This window comes from Oncorhynchus kisutch, linkage group LG14 (genome assembly GCF_002021735.2).
Source record: "Oncorhynchus kisutch isolate 150728-3 linkage group LG14, Okis_V2, whole genome shotgun sequence".
NCBI classification, from domain to species: Eukaryota; Metazoa; Chordata; class Actinopteri; order Salmoniformes; family Salmonidae; genus Oncorhynchus; species Oncorhynchus kisutch.
In genome coordinates, this window is record NC_034187.2 from 18715401 (window position 1) to 18743244 (window position 27844).

A 27844-nucleotide genomic window follows, 5' to 3' on the forward strand; every position below is an offset into this window, starting at 1 on the left:
TTCTTTCTTTCTTTCTTTCTTTCTTTCTTTCTTTCTTTCTTTCTTTCTTTCTTTCTTTCTTTCTTTCTTTCTTTCTGAACGTGTGTTGTGTGCTTATTATTTTACCACGTACTGCTGGAATGTCTACCAATGGCATGTCCATCTTTTTGTGAAAAATTACACTGGTCACACTCAAAACATTTATAAAATGTTTATAAAGTATAAATAGCACTCACTTTAGATTAAGGACTGCACAAAGACTTAACTAATGATTCATAAATGGTTTATAAATTCGGGACTAATGATAAAGAAATGGTGAACACACAATTTATAAATAGTTTATCAGGTACCTTTAAAATAAAGTCATACATTTTTTTGTGTGATTATGTGCATTGTCTGAAAGTGTTCAAAATATACTGAAAACATCAAAAATACTATATATACAGCTAAAAATACAACAATGTGAAGATCAAACCAAGTTGACATTGAGGTTAAAGAAAAGCCCTACTTACATCTGGTGCTAACGTGTATTCTCTGTTCTGATCTTGTCCACATTCTGATTGGGCCAACATTTTTCGACAGGTGTAGACGATTAAGACACATTGTGATCAGATCTTCCTGACCACCTCTGGAGGTAGTCAGGGAGCCATCTGGAAATCAATCAAGTGCAGATTTTATTGGTCACATACATGTGTTTAGCAGATGTTATTGCAGATGTAGCGAAATGCTTGTAAAAAGAATCTATACTTTTTTTTATTGACAGCTAGTACCATTGACTTATGGCATCAATAATTGTCTTAAAATAAATACATTCACATTATATTGAAAATAATCTTCAAATATTTTGCATACAGGGAGGCACCAGGAAATCTGATCACAATGTGGACACGGTGGACGGATAAGAGAGACATTTTAACATCATGTGTAGACGCGACAAACTTTGATAAGATAGTAATTCGATAATATTGATCAGATGATCACAAAACTCACATGTTAGCGCAAGGCGTAAACGAGGCTAAAGTGTGTACATGATCAATTTTGCTTATTTAGTTGATCTTACTTTGGACAAAATCAAGACATCAATATTCTTGTGATGCTTTTTATATAAAAATAAATAAATTACAGCTGAATTTGAGCAGTATTTGTCATAATTTGATCAGTATTTGTCCACTGTGCTCAATTTGGGGTTGGCATTTTTTCGGAACCCAAGGTAGCGCAGTTGCGCGTATCTTTAGTCAGCTTGACGCATAGAAACCAAAAAGGGCGAAGAAGTCAATTGAAGACCAATTGGGTTTCCACTAGATACCACAGCAACAAAGTCAAAATTGGGTATATCGTAACAATTCATGAAATAAAAATGTACTTTATGGTTAGACATGAGGTTAGCAGTGGGGTTAAGGTTTGCTTTAAAATATAATTTTAAGAAGCTCAAATGCAGAAATAGGCGGGGTTTATGACTTTGTGCTTGTAGTAACTAGTGACGACCGAACCACTGTAGCAGGAGCTTCCGGTTTGTCGGTTGATGTAGCAGAAATGAAATCGTTTTTGGAAACATCATGTACCAAGTATTCATCTAAATCGTATGGATATTGAACAATAATATGGGTATGTAGCTACATTATACTTGGAAAGTGTCTGCTTAATGATGTGATGACTTTAATATTACGCCCTGTCGCCTAAACCGGGAAAGCTAGATAGCTAGTTAGCTATTTTAGCTAGCTAACCAACATACTTGCTAGTTTTTAGGTGATAAGTAACGTTACACTATATATACAAAAGTATGTGGATTCGGCTATTTCAGCCACACCTTTTGCTGACAGATGTATAAAATCGAGCACACAGCCATGCAATCTCCATAGACAAACATCGACAGTCAAGTCAGTTTGTCCAGTTTTTGCCCTGCTAGAGCTGGCCCGGTCAACTGTAAGTGCTGATATTGTGAAGTGTTAATGTCTAGGAGCAACAACAGCTCAGCCGTGAAGTGGTAGGCCACACAAGCTCACAGACCTGAACCACGGAGTGCTGAAATGCTTAGCGTATAAAAATAGTCTGTCCTCGGTTGCATCACTCACTACCGAGTTCCAAGCTGCCTCCAAGCAAAGTCAGCTTCATGAAATGGGTTTCCATGACTGAGCAGCTGCATACAAGCCTAAGATCACCATACGCATTGCCAAGCGAGTGGTGTAAAGCTCGCTGCCATTGGACTCTTCAGCAGTGGAAATGCTTTCTCTGGAGTGATGAATCACACTTCACCATCTAGGAGTCCGATGAACGAATTTGGGTTTGGTGGATGCCAGGAGAACGCGACCTGCCCCAATGCATAGTGCCAACTGTAAAGTTTGGTGGAGGAGGAATAATGGTCTGGGGTTCTTTTTCATCGTTAGGACTAGGCCCCTTAGTTCCAGTGAAGGGGGAATCTTAACGCTTCACCATACAATGACATTCTAGATGATTCTGTGCTTCCAACTTTGTGGCAACAGTTTGGGGAAGGCCTTGTACTGTTTCAACATCACAATGCCACTGTGCACAAAGCGAGGACCATACAGAAAGGGTTTGTTGAAATCGGCGTGGAAGAACTTAACTGGCCTGCACAGAGCTCTGACCTCAACCCCATCAAACACCTTTGGGATGAATTGGAACGCCAATTATGAGCCAGGCCAACATAATTTACCGGCTTCAGTAATGCGCTTGTGGCTGAATGGAAGCAAGTCCCTGCAGCAATGTTCAAACATTTAGTGGAAAGCCTTCCCAGAAGAGAGGAGGCTATTATAGCAGCAAAGGGAAGACCAACTCCATATTAATGCCAATGATTTTGCATTGAGATGTTCGACAAGCAGGTGTCCACATACTTTTGTTCATATAATGTAGCTACATTGTTAGATGTCCGCAGTATTGTCAATAACTGACTTGTTGTATTACTGTTTCATTACAGCCGTAGCCATGAGTTCAACCTGTCCGGGACATTATTGTGGCAAGATGTTGATAAATGGCTCAGTTGATGGAGAATGTGGGGTGAGTATAGTTCCAGCTGAATTTTAACAAATCAACTGAGCTGTTGGAAGGCCATTCTAGCTACTAATGTAGCACTAAATTATGTAACCGAGTATTAGGCTAAACCCATACCCTAAAATGTAGTTGAATTATCAGGTATGTCCCAGAGGAGAGAAGACAAACATGCAGAAGATCTGTGAGAAGTGTACAGAATCCCCTGAACTTTATGACTGGCTGTACCTGGGCTTCATGGCAATGCTGCCACTGGTTCTACACTGGTTCTTCATCGAGTGGTACTCTGGGAAGAAAAGGTAATGTCTCATTTTCAGCCCAAATTACTGCAGTCATAACCAATTGTGGCATGTAGGTTAAATCACTGGAGAAGCTAATCCAGAAAAAAAACATTACAACCAATCTGTTGTGATAATTGCGTTGTTTGCTCAATAACTTGTTAGTTCATAAGCCTTGGCACTGTGATATAGGGCTAAAGGGCGAGATAATAAAAAGACAGTGGCAGAATAATCACGGAAGGTGTGTTGTATGGCATTGAAGGTCATTTGGAGGTTTGTTAACACCGTGTCCAAGGAAGGGCCAGATGTATACAGAATGGTGTCGTCTGTATAGAGGTGGATCAAAGAATCACCAGCAGCAAGAGCGACATCATTGATATATACAGAGAAAAGAGTCGGCCGGAGAATTGAACCCTGTGGCACCCCCATAGGGACTACCAGAGGTCTGGACAATAGGCCCTCCGATTTGACACCCTGAACTCTATCTGAGAAGTAGCTAGTGAACCAGGCGAGGCAGTCATTAGAGAAACCAAGGCTGTTGAGTCTGCCGATAAAAATACGGAGATTGGCAGAGTCGAAAGCCTTGGCCAGGTCGATGAATACGGCTGCACAGTAGTGTCTTTATCGATGGCGGTTATGATATCGTTTAGTACCTTGAGCGTGGCTGAGGTACGGTGGGATTCGAAATTGTCGGTGATCTGTTTGTTCACTTGTCTTTCGAAGACTTTAGAAAGGCAGGGCAGGATGGATATACAGTGGGGCAAAAAAGTATTTAGTCAGCCACCAATTGTGCAAGTTCTCCCACTTAAAAAGATGAGAGGCCTGTAATTCTCATCATAGGCACACTTCAACTATGACAGACAAAATGAGAAAAAAAATCCAGAAAATCACATTGTTGATTTTTAATGAATTTATTAGCAAATTATGGTGGAAAATAAGCATTTGGTCACCTACAAACAAGCAAGATTTCTGGCTCTCACAGACCTGTAACTTCTTCTTTAAGAGGCTCCTCTGTCCTCCACTCGTTATCTGTATTAATGGCACCTGTTTGAACTTGTTATCAGTATAAAAGACACCTGTCCACAACCTCAAACAGTCACACTCCAAACTCCACTATGGCCAAGACCAAAGAGCTGTCAAAGGACACCAGAAACAAAATTGTAGACCTGCACCAGGCTGGGAAGACTGAATCTGCAATAGGTAAGCAGCTTGGTTTGAAGAAATCAACTGTGGGAGCAATTATTAGGAAATGGAAGACATTCAAGACCCCTGATAATCTCCCTCGATCTGGGGCTCCACGCAAGATCTCACCCCGTGGGGTCAAAAGGATCACAAGAATGGTGAGAAAAAATCCCAGAACCACACGGGGAGACCTAGTGAATGACCTGCAGAGAGCTGGGACCAAAGTAACAAAGCCTACCATCAGTAACACACTACGCCGCCAGGGACTCTAATCCTGCAGTGCAGACGTGTCCCCCTGCTTAAGCCAGTACATGTCCAGGCCCGTCTGAAGTTTGCTAGAGAGCATTTGGATGATCCAGAATAAGATTGGGAGAATGTCATATGGTCAGATGAAACCAAAATATAACTTTTTGGAGGACAAAGAATGCTGAGTTGCATCCAAAGAACACCATACCTACTGTGAAGCATGGGGGTGGAGGAAACATGCTTTGGGGCTGTTCTGCAAAGGGACCAGAATGACTGATCCATGTAAAGGAAAGAATGAATGGGGCCATGTATCGTGAGATTTTGAGTGAAAACCTCCTTCCATCAGCAAGGGCATTGAAGATGAAACGTGGCTGGGTCTTTCAGCATAACAATGATCCCAAACACACCGCCCGGGCAACGAAGGAGTGACTTCGTAAGAAGCATTTCAAGGTCCTGGAGTGGCCTAGCCAGTCTCCAGATCTCAACCCCATAGAAAATCTTTGGAGGGAGTTGAAAGTCTGTGTTGCCCAGCAACAGCCCCAAAACATCACTGCTCTAGAGGAGATCTGCATGGAGGAATGGGCCAAAATACAAGCAACAGTGTGTGAAAACCTTGTGAAGACTTACAGAAAACGTTTGACCTCTGTCATTGCCAACAAAGGGTATATAACAAAGTATTGAGATAAACTTTTGTTATTGACCAAATACTTATTTTCCACTATAATTTGCAAATAAATTCATCAAAAATCCTACAATGTGATTTTCAGGATTTTTTTTCTCATTTTGTCTGTCATAGTTGAAGTGTACCTATGATGAAAATTACAGGCCTCATCTTTTTAAGTGGGAGAACTTGCACAATTGGTGGCTGACTAAATACTTTTTTGCCCCACTGTAGGTCTGTAACAGTTTGGGTCTAGAGTGTCTCCCCCTTTGAAGAGGGGATGACCACGGCCGCTTTCCAATCTTTAGGAATCTCAGACGATATGAAAGAGCGGTTGAACAGACTAGTAATAGGGGTTGCAACAATTGCGGCGGATCATTTTTAGGAAGAGAGGGTCCAGATTTGTCTAGCCCAGCTGATTTGTAGGGGTCTATATTTTGCAGCTCTTTCAGAACATCATCTGTCTGGATTTGGTTGAAGGAGAAGCGGGGGTGGGCTTGGGCCAGTTACTGCGGGGGGTGCAGAGCTGTTGGCCGGGGTTGGGGTAGCCAGGTGGAAAGCATGGCCAGCCGTTGAGAAATGCTTATTGAAATTCTCAGTTATTGTGGATTTACCAGTGGTGACAGTGTTTCCTAGTCTCAGTGCAGCGGGCAGCTGGGAGAAGGAACTCTTGTTCTCCATGGACTTTACTGTGTCCCAAAACTTGGAATTAGTTAATTAAAAATTAGCCTTTGCTTTCCTAACTGACTGTGTGTATTTGTTCCTGACTTCCCTGAAAAGTTGCATATCGCGGGGACTATTCGAAGCTAGTGTAGTACGCCACAGGGTGTTTTTGTGCTGGTCAAGGCAGTCAATTCTGGAGTGTATCAAGGGCTGTATCTGTTCTTAGTTAAACAAAAATCTGAAAGGGGCATGCTTATTTAAGATGGTGAGGAAAGCACTTTTAAAGAACAACCAGGCATCCTCTACTGACGGGATGAGGTCAATATCCTTCCAGGATACCCGGGCCAGGTCGATTAGAAAGGCCTGCTCGCAGAAGTGTTTTAGGGAGCGTTTGATAGTGATGAGGGGTGGTCGTTTGACCGCGGACCCATAACAGACGCAGGCAATGAGGCAGTGATCACTGAGATCCTGGTTGAAAACCGCAGAGGTGTATTTAGAGGGCAAATTGGTCAGGATGATATCTATGAGGGTGCCCATGTTTACAGATTTGGGGTTGTACCTGGTAGGTTCCTTGATCATTTGTGTGAGATTGAAGGCATCTAGCTTAGATTGTAGGATGGCCAGGGTGTTAAGCATATCCCAATTTAGGTCACCTAGCAGTACAAACTCTGACGATAGATGGGGGGCAATCAATTCACATATGGTGTCCAGGGCACAGCTAGGAGGTGGGGGGGTCTATAACAAGCGGCAACAGTGAGGGATTTTTTTTCTGGCGAGATGGATCTTTAAAAGTAGAAGCTCGAACTGTTTGGGCATAGACCTGGATAGTGTGACAGAACTCTGCAGGCTATCTCTACAGTAGATTGCAATTCCGCCCCCTTTAGCAGTTCTGTCTTGATGAAAAATGTTGTAATTGGGGATGGAAATTTCAGAGGTTTTGGTGGGCTTCCTAAGCCAGGATTCAGACACGGTTAGCACATCAGGGTTGGCGGAGTGTGCTAAAGCCGTGAATAAAGCAAACTTAGGGAGGAGGCTTCTGATGTTAACATGCATGAACCCAAGGCTTTTATGGTTGCAGAAGTCATGAAATGAGAGCGCCTGGGGACACACAGGGCCTGTGTTAACCTCTACAACACCAGAGGAACAGAGGAGGAGTAGGATGAGGGTACGGCTAAAGGCCCTAGGAACTGGTCGTCTAGTGCGTTGGGAACAGAGAATAAAAGGAGCAGATGTCTGGGCGTGGTAGGATAGATTCAGGGCATAGTGTACAGACAAGGGTATGGTAGGGTGCGAATACAGTGGAGGTAAACCTAAGCATTGAGTGACGATGAGAGAGGTTGCATCCCTGGAGGCGCCAGTTAAGCTGGGTGCGGTCTCCGCATGTGTGGGGGTGGGACAAAGGAGCGATCCGAGGCATGTTGAGCAGGACTAGGGGCTTCGCAGCAAAATAAAACAATGAGAGCTGCCCTAAACAACAGTTTTCAAGGCATAATGACATTAGAGAAAGGCATAAAGCAATCACAGGTGTTGATTGGGAGAGCTAAGACAACAACGGATGAGACAACAACGGGTAAACAGCTAGGACAACAACAACAAATGGGCAGAGCGAGTCAGTTAGCTACACACAGGTTCTGAGTTTGAGGCTGGGGCAGACCGATAGATAAACAAAATGAAGAACCGTGTTAATGGACAGTCCAGCAGGCATCGGCTGTGTAGCCGAGTGATCATAGGGTCCAATGAAGAGCAATAGATGAAACAGGGGACCGTTCGGTAGTTGATTACTACGTTGAGTGAGCGGGAGACATGGTGTTCAGGGAGCTAGTAGGCCAGGGCTAGCAGATGGCTCATCACCAATGACGCAGAGGCCTGTTGAGAGCACATCGGCCGAGTTACTTCAGCAGACCAGTCGTGATGGATCGTCAGGGCTCCGTGTCGACAAAGGGTCCAGGCCAATTGGCAAGAGAAGTGTTGTAGTTGGTGTACTTCATTTGCTTGCCGGGAGATGGGCCTAGCTCGAGGCTAACTGGTGCATGCTTCTGGACAATTGCCACTCGCTATCAACTAGCTAGCTGCGAAGATCCAATCTCCTATGGTCAGTCTCATATAGTGACAACTAATGTTGCACATTTTGGGGAATATTCAGAGGTGGAAACTTTCCACGGGAGTTAACAGGAATATATGGGAATTAATGGAACTATATGGGAATTAATGATGTTATCAAATTGATGTTAATACCATTTAAATGTAATGTTTTTTGCATTGGATATATTTACCCTATCATATGGAGACAAACATTTTACCTTATCATTAGTAGACATTGTGAATGATTAAATCGAAGAACATTCATAAATCTCTTCCAATACACATGGCCTGTGAGCATCAGAGGTGAACCAGTTGCATACACAGCTTGAGCAAGACATTCATCAGCATTTCTCTGACTACGTTCCTCCATTGAGTTAACAAAAACTTCTGATTACAGGAGGACCAAGAGCTGTTGCTATTGATGGTGTCAGATTCATAATTTTCACCTCAAATAGAAGTAGAGGGACTTTTGTCAGAGGTTGCTTGTTGTGAGCGCTGAGGGAATTGTATGCACTTGGCCAGATGATTCTGCATCTTTGTTGCATTCTTCACATATGATTTGGCACAGTATTTGCAAATGTACACAGCTTTTCCTTCTACATTAGCTACAGTGAAATGTCTCCACACATCAGATGCCCGTGGCATTTTCCTCTAAAGATTAGAAAAAAATGAGTAAAAATAAAACTATGTACAATTCCATGTGCAGATAAATAGTTAAGCAGTTATATTAAACAACTCCTTTTGTAAGATAAATGTTTTAAAATGAAACCTGTAGGTGAATTAACACTCAGTTAGCAGGCGCAAGCAAGCTAAAACCCACATGGTAGCAAAAACTAACAAGCAGAAGTTGATTACAAGTTAGAAATACACTGCTTAAAAAAATAAAGGGAACACTAAAATAACACATCCTAGATCTGAATGAATGAAATATTCTTATTAAATACTTTTTTCTTTACATAGTTGAATGTGCTGACAACAAAATCACACACAAATTATCAATGGAAATCAAATGTATCATCCCATGGAGGTCTGGATTTAGAGTCACACTCAAAATTAAAGTGGAAAACCACACTACAGGCTGATCCAATTTTGATGTAATGTCCTTAAAACAAGTCAAAATGAGGCTCAGTAGTGTGTGTGGTCTCCACATGCCTGTAGGACCTCCCTACAACGCCTGGGCATGCTCCTGATGAGGTGGCGGATGGTCTCCTGAGGGATCTCCTCCCAGACCTGGACTAAAGCATCCGCCAACTCCTGGACAGTCTGTGGTGCAACGTGGCGTTGGTGGATGGAGCGAGACATGATGTCCCAGATGTGCTCAATTGGATACAGGTCTGGGGAACGGGCAGGCCAGTCCATAGCATCAATGCCTTCCTCTTGCAGGAACTGCTGACACACTCCAGCCGCATTGTCTTGCATTAGGAGGAACCCAGGGCCAACCGCACCAGCATATGGTCTCACAAGGGGTCTGAGGATCTCATCTCGGTACCTAATGGCAGTCAGGCTACTTCTGGCGAGCACATGGAGGGCTGTGCGGCCCCCCAAAGAAATGCCACCCCACACCATGATTGACCCACCGCCAAACCGGTTATTCTGGAGGATGTTGCAGGCAGCAGAACGTTCTCCACGGCGTCTCCAGACTCTGTGACATGTGCTCAGTGTGAACCTGCTTTCATCTGTGAAGAGCACAGGGCGCCAGTGGCGAATTTGCCAATCTTTGTGTTCTCTGGCAAATGCCAATCGTCCTGCAAGGTGTTGGGCTGTAAGCACAACCCCCACCCTCATGCCACCCTCATGGAGTCTGTTTCTGACTGTTTCAACAGACACATGCACATTTGTGGCCTGCTTGAGGTCATTTTGCAGGGCTCTGGCAGTGCTCCTCCGGCTCCTCCTTGCACAAAGGCGGAGGTAGCGGGTCCTGCTGCTGGGTTGTTGCCCTCCTACGGCCTCCTCCACGTCTCCTGATGTACTGGCCTGTCTCCTGGTAGCGTCTCTATGCTCTGGACACTACGCTGACAGAGACAGCAAACCTTCTTGCCACAGCTCGCATTGATGTGCCATCCTGGATGAGCTGCACTACCTGAGCCACTTGTGTGGGTTGTAGACTCCGTCTCACGCTACCACTAGAGTGAAAGCACCTCCAGCATTCAAAAGTGACCAAAACATCAGCCAGGAAGCATAGGAACTGAGAAGTGGTCTGTGGTCACCACCTGCAGAACCACTCCTTTATTAGGGGTGTCTTGCTAATTGCCTATAATTTCCACCTGTTGTCTATTCCATTTGCACTACAGCATGTGAAATTTATTGTCAATCAGTGTTGCTTCCTAGGTGGACAGTTTGATTTCACAGAAGTGTAATTGACTTGTGTTTAAGTGTTCCCTTTATTTTTTTGAGCAGTGTAATTTCAACACACTTTGCTGTAGGCTACTATTTACTAGTTAACAAAAAATCATGTATGTCATATAAAATATATTTACCCCGTCAAGTATTGTAATCAAAACTTACCAGAAAGGATGTGGTCCTTGGCTCAGACATTGTAGTAGTGTGGGCTCAATAGCGTCTCATTAGTGTGCAAGATCTTGAGAATCAGCTGTACATGTGATGGAGGAGTGCACTGTGTATGCAGAGGGTTGCAATTCCATTGAATTGGGGATAGTTAAAAGCAAAATTCCCATGGACTTCCCATGGAAAATTTACGGGAAAAATTCAGGAAATGTACAGGAAAGTTTCCGACCCTTTCCAACCCTAGTGACAACTAAAAGATACCAAAAGTAGCTAGCTAGACACCGGAGGACAACCACACAATGATATGCAACAATTCCATTTTTTTCTGTCAATAATGACGTTTGGTTTGTGATGTAATTGGTCTAAAGCCAAATCCAAACTTGCTTTCCTTGATACTTTTTTTGTTTTGTTGGTTTTGTTCGCTCTGATTCTTTCTCTGGTGAGATACATTCAGCTTCTGAAGAATGTAAGGAAGTTTATGAAACTCAGAGAGATGAAAGAAATTTTGTATGCTTTTTTTTTTTCTTGGTATTTTTTTTTGGGGGGGGGAGCCTTTCATCCCATTGCATCCATGAACACGCTCCACTTGTCATACCCATGGCCAATAGGCTACATATTGTGACATTTACTGTAGAGCAGTGTTGGGGAAGCTATTCTGAAAATATAGTTGACCCAAGTTACCAATTACTTGTAAAAGAAGTTGCATTAAAGCTTTTTAAAGAAAAAAACTGTTTACTTAACTAAAGTTACTTTGAAAAAGTAGTTCACTACATCCAAGCTACTTCGTTATAAATTATCATATCGAAATCTGAACTCTTAGACTACAAATTGCAAGACAGATCACTCGGGAGTCAGCTGTTAAGAATGTGTAATTTAGCCTATTAAACACAAAAACTATGTTTCAAGTGTGAATTAGGTATGTCTGATGCCGAAAAAGAAAGGAAATTCTTGACTACTTCACCCATATTTTATTTTTGCTACATGACAAAAAGTAATTAACTACTTAAAACACAAGATTTTGAATTTAGTTAGTCTACCATCAAGCTACTGCAAAATGTAATTGAATTACTGGTTGAACTACATGCAGTTCACTACTCCCCAACACTGCTGTAGAGGTTTTTTATGAAAGGAGTTTAACATGGTCCTGTAGTAGGCTACTTGGTAACTCATGTTAATGTTACTGATATTATGTATATCTTTCTGAAGCTCCAGTGCCCTCTTCCAACACATCACAGCCCTGTTTGAGTGCAGCGCTGCGGCTATGGTGACTCTGCTGGTCAACGACCCAGTGGGTCTGCTGTCTATCAGGTCCTGCAGAGTCCAGATGCTTTCAGACTGGTACACCATGCTGTACAACCCCAGCCCAGACTACATCACCACTCTACACTGCACACAGGAAGCTGTCTTTCCCCTGTGAGTAGCCTATCGCTCGTCCACGTCATGAATGGGATCTATGCACTTTTAGGGCTTGTTTCTCAGTTAGTCCTGGACTCAAAGCATGCTGAAATAGCTTTTTAGTCCAAGATTAATTTCAGTCTCTATCTGGAAACAGTCTCATCATCAACTGATATGAGCTGAACATATGGAATTGGTTGGCATGTTCAGCTTCAGAGCAGTGTGCGCAACATCAAGCACAGTGTGATGTGAGATGTTTTGTTCATTGAATAACATGACTTATTCTGTATCCGCAGGTACACTATAGTGTTGATCTACTACGCCTTCTGCCTGGTGTTTATGATGCTGCTGCGGCCACTCCTGGTCAAGAAGATCGCCTGTGGTCTGGGGAAATCTGACCGCTTCAAGAGCATCTACGCTGCTCTCTACTTCTTCCCCATCCTGACAGTCCTGCAAGCTGTGGGAGGCGGCCTGCTCTGTGAGTATGCTTTCAATTAAGGATCCGGTCTGGTTCGGGCCAGCCCGGTTCAGTTTCCATTTATATAGTATTTATGGTTACATAATTGATTTATGTGAAATGCATTATTTTTAGGCCATAGGTCTTGTTGCCTCGGAAGCCTAGGCATCTCACGTTCTGTTCCAATGCCTGGGGAAGTTCTCCTCAGGAAGAACAAAAATAAAATGTCCACCAGAAGTTGAGGTATGCAATTAGCATGCTGACTGCAGGAATGTCCACCAGAACTATTGCCAGAGATCACACAGGCCACAATATTTGATGGGTTTGATAAGTACAAATGTGTCACTAGTTTCCATGTAGACTCCATGACATTCCTGCAGTCAGCATGCTAATTGCATACCTCAACTTGAGACATCTGTGTTTTACCAAATAGGGCTATCTTCTGTATACCAACCCTACTTTGTCACAACACAACTGATTGGCTCAAATGCATTGAGAAGGAAATAAATGCTATAGAATGGGCCAAAATACCAGCAAACATTGTGTGAAAACCTTGTGAAGACTTACAGAAATTGTTTGACCTCTGTCATTGCCAACAAAGGGTATATAACAAAGTATTGAGAAACTTTTGTTATTGACCAAATACTTATTTTCCACCATAATTTGCAAATAAATTCATTAAAAATCCTACAATGTGATTTTTCTGGATTTATTTTTCTTCTCATTTTGTCTGTCATAGTTGAAGTGTACCTATGATGAAAATTACAGGCCTCATCTTTTTAAGTGGGAGAACTTGCACAATTGGTGGCTGACTAAATACTTTTTTGCCCCACTGTATATATATACACACCTACTCGGTGTGTATATATATATATATATATATAAATCGATACTTGGTGTCAAGGTAGCTATATAATATTGTACTAAATAATAGCACGTTATCTGACTGTATTGTTTCAACCCCCATCACTAGTAAACAGCCACCCTAAAAACTAAATCCAATACTGAAGACTTCCAGTAGTCGATGCAACGAGACAAGATTTGGCCTGGCGAGACTAAAGGTCTTGCCATGTGACTGTGGTATAAGCGTGATGCTTTCTGTTTTTCAGATTATGCTTTTCCATACATTATTTTGGTGTTGTCCCTGGTTACCCTGGCAGTGTACATGTCAGCCTCAGAAATACAGGCAAGAAACTGCTTATTTTATATTTTCCTAACCAACATTTTTTTATTTTGATATCAGCTCAGTCAATATAATTGTTTGAGCACATATCCCATTTCCTAAGTGTTTTCTCCCTTTACTCCTATCCATAGTCTTTCAAGAATCTCGCTGCCAAGAAGAAGAGGTTGGTGGTGCTCTTCAGCCATTGGCTACTTCACGCGTATGGCATCATCTCCATCTCCCGATTGGATAAACTGGAGCAGGACCTACCTCTATTGGCCCTGGTACCTGGACCCGCCCTTTTCTACCTGCTCACTGCCAGGTTCACTGAACCTAGCCGGATTCTGTCAGAAGGCGGCAACGGCCACTAGAACTATTATAGATGGATGTGGGTATTAAAGTTAGACTCAGGGAATTCATGTTGCCACGAGCAGCACCGCGGATATCCACCTGTCTTATCAATTCAGGAGGTGTTGTCCATGGAGATATATGGATGCTAGCCTTTACTGCCTTCTCTGTGTATGGTAGGAGGATGACTGCTGCATGCAGTGTTGATAGTTGATATTCCTCTCACAGTGAAAAGATTTTAGGATATTCCTAGAACTAAGCTGGGAATACAAACAAAATGTACATACTGTATGTCTATAAACTACAAAGCTCCATATATTTCAAGTGTTAATTATTGAATGGTATCGTTTGTGTCCACATGAATGTTGTCTTTACAACCTAAGGCCTAAGATGTACTGTTCCTCATTGAGGCTGTTTTGAGACATGTTTTGTCATTAGATATTCACTGTCATATTATTTTGGGCTCCTCAGTGGCTCAGCGATCTACGTCACTGCATCTCCGTACTAGAGGCATCACTACAGACCCTGGTTCGATCCTGGGCTGTATCACAACCGGTCATGATTGAGAGTCCCATAGGGCGGCACAATTGGCCCAGCGTCGTTAGGGTTTGGCCGGGGTTAGGCTGTCATTGTAAATAGGAATTTCTTCTAAACTGACTTGCCTAGTTAAATAAACAAATCATATATGCTCAACATCCTTTATTGTTTTAAGCTCAGATATCCTTGATTGTTGCAGTGAAATCAAAGATGGTCTCTGGATTGACCAATAGTTTAAGTTGTTAGATGTTCTTAAACTAAATCTAATGTGCCAAAAACTCTGAACACATGCATACATCCAGTGGCAGATAAAATAGTTTATTATAACCTAATATTATGTTACAAGCCAAGTGGGATATAGTTCCATTATTTTGCTTGATCAAAAATGGAAAGAAAATTATCCTGCTGTTTCCCCGTAAATTATGTTGGGGAAATACGCTTGTTGCATAGTAAGGAAATTAAATTGTGAATGTATTTTATGCATGCTCATTGAATGCTTGTAAATAGATGACAATGGATGTGTTTATTAGAAATATATATTTTTATTGCAGTGTAAAACATACAGAACGAGGACTTGACTAGCTACAATTTTGACTTGTAAAATGTATTCTTCAAAAAAACTTGAAATGCAGTGTTATAAAGTATGAATTTTCTGAAATAAAAATCAGAAGTGTGAGTACTCTACTTTCATCTCATATGACTTTCATTTTATAACAAAACAATTGTGTTGATGTAATCCTTCTTGATGTCTCACTTTAGTTGCCCTGTTCTTTAAGTGCAATGTTTGATTTATTACTGGCTAACAGGGAACTCATGCCCTTCAGTTCCTCCTCTAGTCTACTGTTGATATCCCCCAGTTGGAACTTCCTGTCGTGGATCTTGGTCATGAGTCTGTAGATAGCCTCCAGAATCTTGTGGTCTCTCTCTGAAGATTCCTGAAGTGTTGAATGAGTCATGGATGGTTTAGTGTTGTCTCTTCATGACAGTTTACTATATACTTACAAATCACTCAAGTGCTGCACTGTGGATTTGTCAAAATACGTTAACCAGAGAAATCTGGTCATGTACACAGTTGTCTGTCAGCATGTGGTCAGGCTATAAGTTAACATCACAGGTTGTAAAAAATGAAATGGCGTATGTACAGTAAGCTGCTGGACTGACCAGCCATGTTTTAAGAATCCTTACCTCAGTCACCACAGTGTCCTCTGCCCAAGCATCAAGCAGGCTCTCTAGCGGAAGATGCATTTATAAGTTATAATGATATTGAAACCTGATAGACTGAACTAAATGTTATGCACAACGGTTTACAATAGTTGGAGTCATTGAGCTCGGCTGATGCTCACCAAATAGAGAATGAACCTCCTCTTTCAGCCACCCAATCTCCTTTGTGTGTCTTTCCTGGTCTTTCCTGGTGTTCCATATGTCCTCCTTCATTTGTTCAATACGCTGAAAAACAATGTTTACATTGAGTTTTTGCTTGGTAGGTAAGTGAGTGGTGTAGTTCAGTATGGAGGGCCATTGTGAGTGACTCATATCTCTTACCACATGCAGTCTACTGTTCTCCATATTGACCTGCTCCAGCATCATCCCGTTGTCATAGATGCTCTTCTCCGTGGCAATGATGTCTGCAGTGTGAGACGTCAGCAGCTCCAGGTGTTTCTCACGCAAACCCTCTAGACTCCTCTTCATGTCCTCCTGTCAGTCAGTTACAAGCATACTGTTTCAATGCTATTACACTTCACAGCTTGCCTTTTAGAGTGTGCGGTAACCAAGATGTACATACTAAATGTTTTTGTTATGAAACTCACCTTTGGTTTGAGAAGAGTACTAGTGCTCTCTTTCATATCCTGGATGACGAGCTCCAGATGATTATTCTTACTCTTTAACTCTGGTGGGGAAAATCATTTAAGTAATTATAAAATGCTGCACTACATGATTTTTAAAGTTATAGTGAGCACATTCTTTGAGAAATCTGTATATTTGTGTATGTCTACTTGATATTGTCTACTAAATCGAATCAAATTGTATTTGTCAAGTGCGCCGAATACAACAGGTGTAGGCCTTACAGTGAAATGTTTACTTACAAGCACTTTACCACCAATGCAGTTTTAAGAAAAAAAATATTTACGAAATAAACTAAAGTAAAAAATAAAAAGCGCAACAATCAAATAACAATAATGAGGCTAATGTATATACAGGGGGTACTGAGTCAATGTGCGGGAGTACAGCTTAGTCGAGGTAATATGTACAGCACCAGTCAAAAGTTTGGACTCACCTACTCATTCAAGGGTTTTTCTTTATTTAAAAAAAATATTGTCTATATTGTAGAATAATAGTGAAGACATCAAAACTATGAAATAACATATTTGGAATCATGTACTGTAGTAACCAAAAAAGTGTTAAACAAATCAAAATATATTTTATATTTGAGATTCTTCAAAGTAGCCACCCTTTGCCTTGATGACAGCTTTGCACACTCTTGGCATTCTCCCAACCAGCTTCATGAGGTAGTCACCTGGAATGCATTTACATTAACAGGTGTGTCTTGTTAAAAGTTAATTTGAGGAATTTCTTTCCTTCTTAATGAGTTTGAGCCAATCAGTTGTGTTGTGACAAGGTAGGGGTGGTATACAGAAGATAGGCCTATTTAGTAAAAGACCAAGTCCATATTATGGAAAGAACAGCTCAAATAAGAAAAGAGAAACAACAGTCCATCATTACTGTTCAGCAGTCTTATGGCTTGGAGTAGAAGCTTTAAGAAGCCTTTTAGACCTAGACTTGGCGCTCCAGTACCGCTTGCCGTGCAGTAGCAGAGAGAACAGTCTATGACTAGGGTGGCCAGAGTCATTGCCAATTTTTAGGGCCTTCCTCTGACACCGCCTGGTATAGAGGTCCTTGATGGCAGGAAGCTTGGCCCCAGTGATGTACTGGGCCGTACGCACTACCCTCTGTTGCGCTTTGTGGTCTTAGGTCGAGCAGTTGCAATACCAGGCGGTGATGCAACCGGTCAGGATGCTTTTGATGGTGCAGCTGTAGAACTTTTTGAGGATCTGAGGATCTGTTGTGTCATCTGCAAACTTAATGATGGTGTTGGAGTTGTGCTTGGCCACGCAGTCATGGTTGAACAGGGAGTACAGGAGGGGACTAAGCACGTACCCCTGAGGGGCCCCTGTGTTGAGGATCAGGGTGTTTAGTCCCAGGGTCCTTAGCTTAATGATGAGCTTTGAGGGCACTATGGTGTTGAACGCTGAGCTGTAGTCAATGAACAGCATTCTCACGTAGGTGTTCCTTTTGTCCAGGTGGAGAAGGGCGTTGTTGAGTGCAATACAGATTGCGTCATCTGTAGATCTGTTGGGTCGGTATGCAAATTAGTCATTTAGTCATTTAGGCAGGTTACCTTGGTGTTCTTGGGCACAGGGACTATGGTGGTCTGCTTGAAACATGTAGGTATTACAGACTCAGCCAAGGACAGGTTGAAAATATCAGTGACACTTGCCAGTTGTTCAGCGCATGTTCGCAGTACACGTCCTGGTAATCCGCCTGGCCCTGCGGCCTGTTTAAAGGTCTTACTTACATCAGCTACGGTGAGCGTGATCACACAGTCGTCCAGAACAGCTGGTGCTCTCATGCATGCCTCAGTGTTGCTTGCCTCGAGGCGCGCATAGAAGTAATTTAACTTGTCTGATAGGCTTGTGTCACTGGGCAGCTCACGGCTGGCCTTCCCTTTGTAGTCCGTAATAGTTTGCAAGCCCTGCCACATCCGACGAGCGTTGGAGCAGGTATAGTATGATTCAATATTAGTCCTGTATTCACTCTTTGCCTGTTTGATGGTTTGTCTGAGGGCATAGTGGGATTTCTTATAAGCGTCCGGGTTATAGTCCGGCTCCTTGAAAGCAGCAGCTCTACCCTTTAGCTCAGTGCGGATGTTGCCTGTAATCCATGGCTTCTGGTTGGTGCACATACGATCACTGTGGGGACAATGTCATCTATGCACTTATTAATGAAGCCGGTGACTGATGTGGTATACTCCTCAATGCCATCCGATGAGTTCCGGAACATATTCCAGGTCAACATTCACAACAACCACTCAAGCCACTGCCTGTTTACCCCGCTACCATCCAGAAGGCGAAGTCAGTACAGGGGCATCAAAGCTGGGACCGAGAGACTGAAAAACAGCTTCTATCTCAATACCATCAGACTGTTAAACAACCATCACTAACACAGGGAGGCTGCTGCCTACATACAGACTTTGAAATCATTGGCCACTTTAATAAATGGATCACTAGTCACTTTAATAATGGCACTTAAATAATGTTTACATATCTTGCATTACTCATCTCATATGTATATACTGTATTTTATACCATCTATTGCATCTTGCCTATGCTGCTCGGTCATCGCTCATCCATATATTTATATGTATATTCTTATTCCATCCCTTTACTTAGATTTGTGTGTAATAGGTAGCTGCACTGTCGGAACTAGAAGCACAAGCATTTCACTACAGTACACTCGCAATAACATCTGCATGTGTATGTGACCAATACAATTTGATTTGATCTATGCTAGCAAAACAGTCCTGTATCTTAGCATCTGTGTCATCTGACCACTTCCGTATTGAGCGAGTCACTGTTAATTCCTACTTTAGTTTTTGATTGTAAGAAGAAATCAGGAGGATAGAATTATGGTCAGATTTGCCAAATGGAGGGCGGGGGAGAGCTTTGTACGCTTGCGTCTCTGTTATTATAGTTGTTATGATAGATATATTAGCAGATTATTGGGTCAGTACCTGAGGTATGGTTTTTTAGTTTTTGGTGCCTGGACTGGTCAATATCAAACTGGGCCTCCACCTCCTCCAAGATAGACTCTTTACCCTTCAGGTCCTCCTCCTTCTCCAGTCGGCTCTGTATCACTGACTCCGCTTCAGTCTAATTTCACAGAAGAAGAAGACATTAAATACATGTTTTCTCAACAGCTTGTATTCGTGATGAGGCTTACTAATGTCCGCTAGCTGAGTTAGATGTAAAATGTAAATATATATATATATACTTACGATGAACTGTTGGATCTTGGCATTGTAGGAAATGGTCATCTGTTCATTCCCCTCCTCTGCCTTAACAATCTTGTTACTGAGACGTTCAATCAACGCGCCCATGAATACATGCTCTCTGAGTTTCTTCTCCTGATTTAAATGTTTATGAGTTATAAATTAATAAAACTAATATAAAGTGCATGTGCTATCTCAATAGATTCCTGGAGAATTAAGGAAAAATAAGCAAACCTCTTCAAGCAGTTCCTCATATCTCCTCCTGGTTAAACCGATATTAGAGTTGACCTCTTTCACATGCTGTACTTGATCTTTTTTTAGATTCTCCAGAGACTGGCACAGTACTTCTTTTTCAACTTCAAAGATTGCTCTGAAAAGAAAAGGTAAAAACCGTAGACCGCATCAAATCACCCAATTTATGAAGAGAAAGTCAAAGTCTGTAATGAAATGAAGAGATACTATTTGTTGCTTACATGTTCTTCTTTTCTTTATTGAGCTGTCCATGCAGTTCATCCACATTTCTTTCAAACAGGTCTGCATTAACTCTATGAGAAACAAAATGCTAACTAGGTAAGCAACTATTCTGACAATTCTGCATGACATTTACTTTATTTTTAGTGCATAACTAAACAAGGAGATAAAAGCTCTATAGTTTGCAAGATAATTATTTAGAATTTTTATACATTATATTTCAAACTTGGTCAGATGGTTAATGCTGTCCTTAGTGAAATAGGTTACTTTGATACTACACAAAAGTGTCAAAACTCTTAGTGGAGATTATAGACTAATATTATAAAATGGACCATATTACTTACATATTGGTTTCATGGAGTTGTTTGATCTCTTCATCCATTTCTCTGATCTCAATTTTATGTTTAGCGATCGATGCAATGCGCTCCTCAAGTCTAAGTCTGGACTTTTCTAAGCTGAAAATCAATCAAACAAACAAACAAACACATGATAAAATGCAGTGGTGTAAAGTACTAAAGTGAACATACTCTAAAGTACTACTTAAGTAGTTTTTTGGGGTATCTGTACTTTACTATTTATATTTTTGACTACTTTTACTTTTACTTCACTACATTCCTTAGAAAATATTGTACTTTTTACTCCATACATTTTCCTTGACATCCAAAAGTACTCGTTACATTTTGAATGCTTAGCAGGACAGGAAAAAGTCAACTTCACCCACTTATCAACCGAACATCCCTGATCATCCCGACTGCCTCTGATCTGGTGGACTCACTAAACCAACATGCTTTGTTTGTAAATTATGTCTGAGTGTTGGAGTGTGCCCCTGGCCTTCCATAAATAAAAAAAACAAGAAAATGGTGCCATCTGGTTTGCTTAAAATAAGGAATTTGAAATTATTTATACTTTTACTTTTGATACTTAAGTATATTTTAAACCAAATATTTTTATTTATTTACTCAAGTAGAAGTTTACTGGGTGACTTTTACTTGAGTCATTTTCTATTGAATTATCTTTACTTTTACTCAAGTATGACAGTTGGGTACTTTTTACACCACTGATAAAATGTAAGTAAAAATGACTGTCAGCCAAAGTAAAGGGAAAGCAGTGTTGCAGGTTGACTTGATCCTTCGTAGGTGCAGGATGCAAAGAGGTATAGATGGAATACCGTCTTGAGACATTGAGGTGTTCAGCCATGACGTCGTCCTCCTCTTTCCTTTGAGCTTTAAATCTGTCAGACATCTTAGCAATAGACTCCAGGCGGATGGCATTCACTATCTGGCCCTCCTCCATCTCACCATCCACCTGCACACATAACAGAACAGAGCCCATCTACACAGCGCCGATCTATAATGCATGAGAATCCTCTACAACAGAGATCATCAACTAGGGGGCCGGAGCATAATTACAAATCATTTGTAGACTGCAAATAGACCGCAAGTAGTCCAAACAGATATATTTGACTAAAACACAACTTTCAACCTTGCTTACATTTGTATACGATCACATATATCTCTCTATTATGTGTAGGAATAGTTTCAAACAAATTTCCAAAATGAAAATCCCTTGGAGCTGATTTGCTGGTGATTTTTACAGTCTTTTATGTTCAACAATAAAATAAAAAAATAAAAAAAATTGTTGTTGCTCAGAACACTTAGCGAACCCTGCTCTACAATCCATATATAGCCAGAAGCATTAGTGAGGTCGGCGTTTCAATTCATCCCAAAGGTGTTCAATGGGGTTGAGGTCAGGGCTCTGTGCAGGCCAGTCATGTTCTTCCACACCGATCTCGGAAAAAAACATTTGTGTATGGACCTCAATTGCGCACGAGGGCACTGTCATGCTGAAACAGGAAAGGGCCTTCCCAAACTGTTACCACAAAGTTGGAAGCACAGAATCGTCTAGAATGTCATTGTATACTGTAAAGTTAAGATTTCCCTTCACTGGAACTAAGGGGCCTAGCCCGAACTATGAAAAACAGCCCTGAACCATTATTCCACTATGAATAGGGGAAGGTAGCGTTCTCCTGGCATCCGCCAAACCCAGATTGGTCCGTCAGACTGCCAGATGGTGACGTGTGATTCATCACTCCAGAGAACGCATTTCCACATTTCCACTACAGTCCAATGGTGGCAAGCTTTACACCACTCCAGCCGACGCTTGGCATTGCGTATGGTGATCTTAGGCTCATGTGCAGCTGCTCGGCCATGGGCAGCGTACGAACAGTTCTTGTACTGACATTGCTTCCAGAGGCAGTTTGAAACTAGGTAGGAAAGATGATTTTTTACGTGCTACGCACTTCAGCACTTGTCGTCCCATTCTGTGAGCTTGTATGGCCTACCACTTCTCCGCTGAGCCGTTGTTGCTCTTAGACGTTTCCACTTCACAATAACAGCACTTACAGTTGATCGGGGCATCTCTAGAAGGGCATAAATTTGACAAACTGACTCGTTGGCAAGGTGTCATTTAATGACGGTACCACGTTGAAAGTCACTGAGCTCTTCAGGAAGGCCATTCTATTGCCAATGTTTGTTTATGGAGATTGCATGACTGTGTGTTCGATTTTGTTCACCTGTTAGCAACGGGTGTGGCTGAAATAGCCGAATCCACTAATTTGAAGGGATGTCCACATACTTTTGTATATATAGTGTATGATTCTGACTTTTGCCAGACACATACAAACACCCCAACTCCTCTACAAGGGGATACCAGGAGAGTAATTATATTCAAAGGGCATTTTCTTCACGTTCAGTCAGCCTGTCATCGGATCATATGGCCACACACAGCTGCTATGCCCTTTGATGGACTGTGTGAACTCTAGCACATCAGAGGACACTCCAGTGAACTGTCTCTCTTAAAGGTCAGACTTAGCACAAAGTGCCTTTGAAGGAATACTTTCTAAAAATATCAATTTGACTACAGAACAGTAAGGCTGAGGCCTCTGGCAATGGCAGGAAATCGATGTCTCACATCTGACATCATGCAGGTGTTTATAATCCCTTCCACCATAGCAACACCAACAGAGAGAAGAGAAGAGTGAGAGGGAAGAGGAGAATGAAGCAACATGTTGCCCTGGAGCTGTACTGTAGTAGTAGCATCGCTTTGGAAGAATCTAACCATCTCTTACCTCTACAATCTTTTCCTGTAGTGCCTGAACTTTCAGTTCAAAATCAATTCTCACTTCAGCCAACTCCTTTACATGAAATTCCCTGTGGAAACAATGGTTAATGAGTCGAAAAATATGGAATGATGGAAGCAGACATGATGTAACATACAGTATCCCTTGCATTCCATGTATGCTCCATGCTTACGCAACATACAGTACCTGGATGAATGCAAATCTTACTTCTGAAGAACAAGTTCCTCAAATGTGTTGATCTCGTCTGCCAGCTGCTCTTTGTATTGGATTTCAGACGCTGTCAGTTTGGCTATACTTTGCTCTAACTGGACAATGTGCTGCAATGAAGGAAGAGTGTTGGGTGAAATAACACAATTTATAAATATGTATTTAAATCCAGTGGTGGAGATAGTGCCAATTGTCAAGATACCTTAATATAAAATGACTGAAGTAAAAGTGAAAGTAACCCAGTAAAGTACTACTTGAGTAAAATTCTTAAACTATTTGGTTTTAAATATACTTAAGTATCAAAAGTAAATGTAAATAATTACTCAAATATACTTAAGAATCAAAAGTAAAAATAAATGCTATAAATAATAAAAAATTCCTTATATTAAGCAAACAAGACAGTATGATTTTCTTGTTTTTTTTATTAAAGGAGAGCCAGGGACACACTCCAACACTTAGATATCATTTAAAAACGAAGCATTTGTGTTTAGTGAGTGCCAGATCAGAGGCAGTAGGGATGACCACATGTCCTCTTGATAATGGCATGAATTGGACCATTTTCCTGTCCTGCCAAGCATTCAAAATGTCACAAGTACTTTTGGGTGCCAGGGAAAATTTATGGGAGTGAAAAGTACATATTTTCTTTAGTTATGTAGTGGAGTAAAAGTAGTCAAAAATATATATTGTTAAGTAAAGTACAGATTCAGCAAAAACTACTTAAGTAGTACAATTTTTTACTTAGTTACTTTACACCACTGTTTATATCATACTATAAATGAATAAAAAAGGCAGTTATAGCAAGTGAAGAGCATTAGTGTAAAATGTAATTAATTTACTACTTCACTGAAATAATTCAGTTCACTTGCTTTTTTTTGCTCTGTGACTTTGTCCTCCTTATCCAACAGTTCTGCTAAAAAAATGTCCAGCTCCCTGCGTTTCTTCTCATTGTTCTTCTTCTGGTCCTGTATGTTATTGATGACTTCCTCACACTAGACCAGCAAGGAGGATAAGATTAAGATGGTGCCTCACAGCAGGGTATAGTATCTCAGATACTGTAAGCAGGTAGCGGTTAAGAGCATTGGGCCAGTAACCGAAAAGTTTCTGGTTTGAATCCAACAGCCGATTAGGTTAAAAATCTGCTGATGTGCCCTTGAGCAAGGGACTTTTAAACCTAATTGCTCCTGTGCATCTGCTAAACAAACATTTAAGCATTTAAAATGTAGCTATAATAAGAGGTGACTGTGATGTACCTCTCTCTGAAGATTCTCATTTGTTTCAACAAACATCTTCCTCTCTTGAATCATGTCTTCCTCTAGCTCCACTTTAGTGTTCTCCACATCTGTGATCTTGGCTTTCCCTTCTTTGATCTCGTTCATTGTTTCATTGAGCAGAATCTGTTTATTGGCCTTCTCTGACAGCTGGTAGTTTAATTGGTTGATGACATTTTCATGGTCACCTTTTACCAACTCTCTCTCAGGACTGAAAAAGATTCCAAAACAAGTAATAACAAGTTATAACATCATGGATGTTATGTGACATGTTGCCAATTTTGTTATGATCTGTTACACCTATACATTGCTCAACATGACTTATATTACTTACTAAAGAATAGCATTTTGCTTTTCAAGGACTTCCTGTTTTTTCTCCATTAATTCTATTTCTTGCACTATACTGTTCAGTTCATCTTGGAGTTGAGTAATTTGACCCGCATTTATATTTCTTGCAGCCGCAACACCAGCTGAAAGGGACAATGACACATATCTGTGAGCAAAACATGACTGGATAGCTTTTTCATTCTAGCTTTAAGGCAAGAACAGGCAACAAGGCCGCTCTAGGCATAAGCGACATAAGCAGTTGCTTAGGAACTCGGTCGGGGTCTTAACTTACTGTTGAGAGTTAGAATAGTAGAACACACAAGGTGCAAGTTTGACATTATTCTCTTGTTATGTCAGTCACTGACAGTCACTCAGTTAGCCATGTCAGCTAACCATTTTTTATATTGGTAAGTTAGTCTAGCCAGCTATCTAAACTTGTAGTAATCATGTCCAAATACCGACAGGTCACGCAGTGCACATGCCCAGGGACCCTGGCCTCCAGGGGGCCCCCACTGATTTTGTAAGTCCCTCTCAGATATCATTAACATGGCATAAGTCATGGCAAAATGTTAGAATGGCAGGAAATTAGCTGTAAAACTGCAAATCTTTTCTCGCTGTCTCATGGCAAAATGAGAATTGCAGGAAATGTACTTTAGAACTGCAACATTTTTCAAGATTGGGGCCACTAAAAAACATATCTCGCTTAGGGCCCCCAAAGGGCTAGAGCCGGGCAATATTAATTTCTTTCCACTGGGCACAGACTTCAGTTCAATGTTTAGTTTTGATTTACATTTAGTTGTCAACTAAAGTGAATTAATTGTGAAATCCACAAAACATTTCCACCATGAAAGTTGGGTGAAAAAAAATATGAAATTCCCTTACGTTGATGACTTCCTTCCAATTCCAGTCAGGTTTCCACGTTGATTCAACATCATCACACTTATATTTTGGGTTGAAATGATGTGGAAACAACATTGATCCAACCAGGTTTTGCCCAGTGGGTTGTATTCTATGAAATCACATCATTGGGGTATATAAGTTATTACCTGATATCTCATTCTGAACATCATCATGGATATTCTGGCATTGATGTCGGAGTTTGCTTGTTTCAATAGTTTCTACCTCCAGTTGTTCATGGACTACTCTTCTGGAAGTCTCCTGATTTATAGAAAATAGGGGTTTCAAAAGAGTGTGTAAAGCAAGTTTTCTGGCCTCTATGGCCATTGTCTCTATGGACTTATTTAATTTCAATGTTTTATTAGTTGTATGTACAGGATACACATGGTATACACAGTCCAACGAAATGCTTACTTGCAGGTTCCTTCTCGACAATGCAACAACAATAAGAAATAAGAATAGATATGAATACGAACATAAAGTAAATGGCTCAGGATAATATACTTTATATTTACCTACCGACTGGGCACAGACGTAAATTCAACGTCTATTCCTCGTTGGTTCAGTGTGTGCCCAGTGGATAGGTTTACATTCCACTTTAGATAATCGATTAGTTTATTAGTCTATTTATTAAATCAATCATATTGGTCGCAACAATATTTAGACTACCCGATGTTCGATCTTCTCTTTCCCTATTGGCATATGCCTACCAGTTCAGTGATGGCAGCAGCTATTTCTTTCAGGTGATGACTGGCCTCAGGACTGAATGGAACTCCCTCATCCCTCAGCTGCTTGTCTATGTCAAGGCAAACGTTCAAACAGGCAAGTTGTGCTATTAGCGATGTAAATTTAGATCTGATACAGTACTTATTTGAAACATTAAAATGATTCAACTTGGCAACTACAAATCAAAGTAATCGGTTGGGTTGCATCACGTCTGCGCTCATTCACAAGTGTAGGAGTTGTCAACACTGAAAAGTAGCAGTTTGTCGGATGCTTCTCTATACGTTTCGTTGACGATAGGTAGGGGCTAGCTAGCTATAGTCACTCATGACATGTGTAACAGTAGCAAGAGAGAGAGGCGCATTTTGTTTTCTTACCTAATTCGCCCAAATGCTCCAAAGCAACCAGAACAGCTGGAAAGTCAGGCACTAAGCAAGATGCCATGTCGAATGTAAAATATATGCAAATAGCTAGCTTCGTTGACTTGTATCAGTGTTTGGCGTTTGCTTCCAAGTTTGAGCAGCGCGAACCGAATATGGGTTGGCATGGTAACCAACATGCAAGACACGAAAGTGAGAGTAGGCCTAGATCTTGCACTCAAAAAGATGAAGTACATGTGGAATGGGATTGGAATAACAATATTATCACTCTAGCATCTTGAAGATATTATATTTGGTATGTTATTACTAAAATGTTTTGTAAATAAAAATAACATAATCCTACCTTTATTTGGGGGTAATATATAGCCTACCTCTCATTATATGTATTTTTGCCAGTATTAATCAACGTCGTTAAAGACAATGTCAGGGAAAGACGTCAATCAAATCATCCTCATTTACATGAAATTCCTTTGGAGAACTTGTGATGATGTACACTAGATGGCAGTGTAGGACCAGAGATAGACCAATTCCCAGAACAATACTTTCCAGTGTCCATCCAAAGTGATACTCATTGCAGTCTGCAATGCAGAAGTATTTCTTCTTGGATAAATTATTATCTGTCTTCTATGGACATGACATGGTCGTTGTATAGGTCTATATGTGACATGCATGGACCAAGACAGATTATATATGTGTCAGTAGTCCTCAAGAGTGGCTGTTCCTTCTTTCCATTGTGCTTACTGATCTCAAAGTGTCTGACATGTGTGGAATGCCCCTAGACAAACCCTAGTCCATGCATGGGCTTTCACCTAGATGTTTTTTTAAATGAAGTATACATGAACAACACAGTCCAGCTGATGACACAAAAGTAGTAGGCCTGGTCACCA

General features: G+C 41.1%; 3 protein-coding genes across 4 annotated transcripts; 1 reads left to right on the forward strand and 2 right to left on the reverse strand.

The window, feature by feature from the left end:
- Nucleotides 1–1212: 1212 nt before the first annotated feature.
- On the forward strand, nucleotides 1213–15182 carry LOC109904216 (JNK1/MAPK8-associated membrane protein-like). Of its 2 annotated transcripts, none has more exons than XM_020501429.2 (7): nucleotides 1213–1584; nucleotides 2912–2991; nucleotides 3127–3281; nucleotides 11806–12012; nucleotides 12291–12472; nucleotides 13561–13637; nucleotides 13766–15162. In XM_020501429.2, the coding sequence occupies exons 1-7, from the start codon at nucleotides 1581–1583 to the stop codon at nucleotides 13982–13984; spliced, it is 924 nt and encodes a 307-aa protein (XP_020357018.1). In that variant the 5' UTR covers nucleotides 1213–1580; the 3' UTR covers nucleotides 13985–15162. The 2 variants fall into 2 exon arrangements, with proteins under 2 accessions (XP_020357018.1, XP_031643838.1); XM_031787978.1 differs by having other exon boundaries at nucleotides 1479–1584; nucleotides 3115–3281; nucleotides 13766–15182.
- On the reverse strand, nucleotides 15112–23483 carry ccdc175 (coiled-coil domain containing 175). Its single transcript, XM_031787977.1, has 13 exons — nucleotides 23363–23483; nucleotides 23144–23225; nucleotides 21185–21321; nucleotides 20361–20471; nucleotides 20019–20090; nucleotides 19780–19915; nucleotides 19552–19680; nucleotides 19288–19426; nucleotides 16307–16386; nucleotides 16041–16193; nucleotides 15842–15944; nucleotides 15684–15727; nucleotides 15112–15433 (listed from the first exon to the last, which is right to left on the reverse strand). The coding sequence occupies exons 3-13, from the start codon at nucleotides 21307–21309 to the stop codon at nucleotides 15254–15256; spliced, it is 1272 nt and encodes a 423-aa protein (XP_031643837.1). The 5' UTR covers nucleotides 21310–21321; nucleotides 23144–23225; nucleotides 23363–23483; the 3' UTR covers nucleotides 15112–15253.
- A 684-nt stretch (nucleotides 23484–24167) lies between these two features.
- Nucleotides 24168–27107, reverse strand: LOC116353346 (coiled-coil domain-containing protein 175-like). The gene is made up of 6 exons (XM_031787979.1): nucleotides 26955–27107; nucleotides 26565–26650; nucleotides 26004–26115; nucleotides 24965–25100; nucleotides 24613–24841; nucleotides 24168–24351 (listed from the first exon to the last, which is right to left on the reverse strand). Exons 1-6 carry the CDS (start codon nucleotides 27019–27021, stop codon nucleotides 24190–24192), a joined length of 792 nt encoding a protein of 263 aa, XP_031643839.1. The 5' UTR covers nucleotides 27022–27107; the 3' UTR covers nucleotides 24168–24189.
- Between the last annotated feature and the right edge of the window lie 737 nt (nucleotides 27108–27844).

Bases quoted from the DNA above. Each gene is read 5' to 3' on its own strand.
- LOC109904216 (XM_031787978.1), top strand. The intron at 12,473-13,560 runs GTGAGTATGCTT...TCTGTTTTTCAG, and splicing joins TGTGGGAGGCGGCCTGCTCT to ATTATGCTTTTCCATACATT. The intron at 13,638-13,765 runs GCAAGAAACTGC...TCCTATCCATAG, and splicing joins TGTCAGCCTCAGAAATACAG to TCTTTCAAGAATCTCGCTGC.
- ccdc175 (XM_031787977.1), bottom strand. From the start codon at position 21,309: ATGGAGGAGGGCCAGATAGTGAATGCCATCCGCCTGGAGTCTATTGCT. The intron at 20,091-20,360 runs GTAAGTAATATG...TGTTTCTCATAG, and splicing joins CAACTCCATGAAACCAATAT to AGTTAATGCAGACCTGTTTG. The intron at 19,427-19,551 runs GTAAGTATATAT...CTGTGAAATTAG, and splicing joins CCAAGATCCAACAGTTCATC to ACTGAAGCGGAGTCAGTGAT.
- LOC116353346 (XM_031787979.1), bottom strand. From the start codon at position 27,021: ATGGCATCTTGCTTAGTGCCTGACTTTCCAGCTGTTCTGGTTGCTTTG. The intron at 26,651-26,954 runs GTAAGAAAACAA...GCCTTGACATAG, and splicing joins GGAGCATTTGGGCGAATTAG to ACAAGCAGCTGAGGGATGAG. The intron at 24,352-24,612 runs GTACATCACAGT...TTGCTGGTCTAG, and splicing joins ATGAGAATCTTCAGAGAGAG to TGTGAGGAAGTCATCAATAA.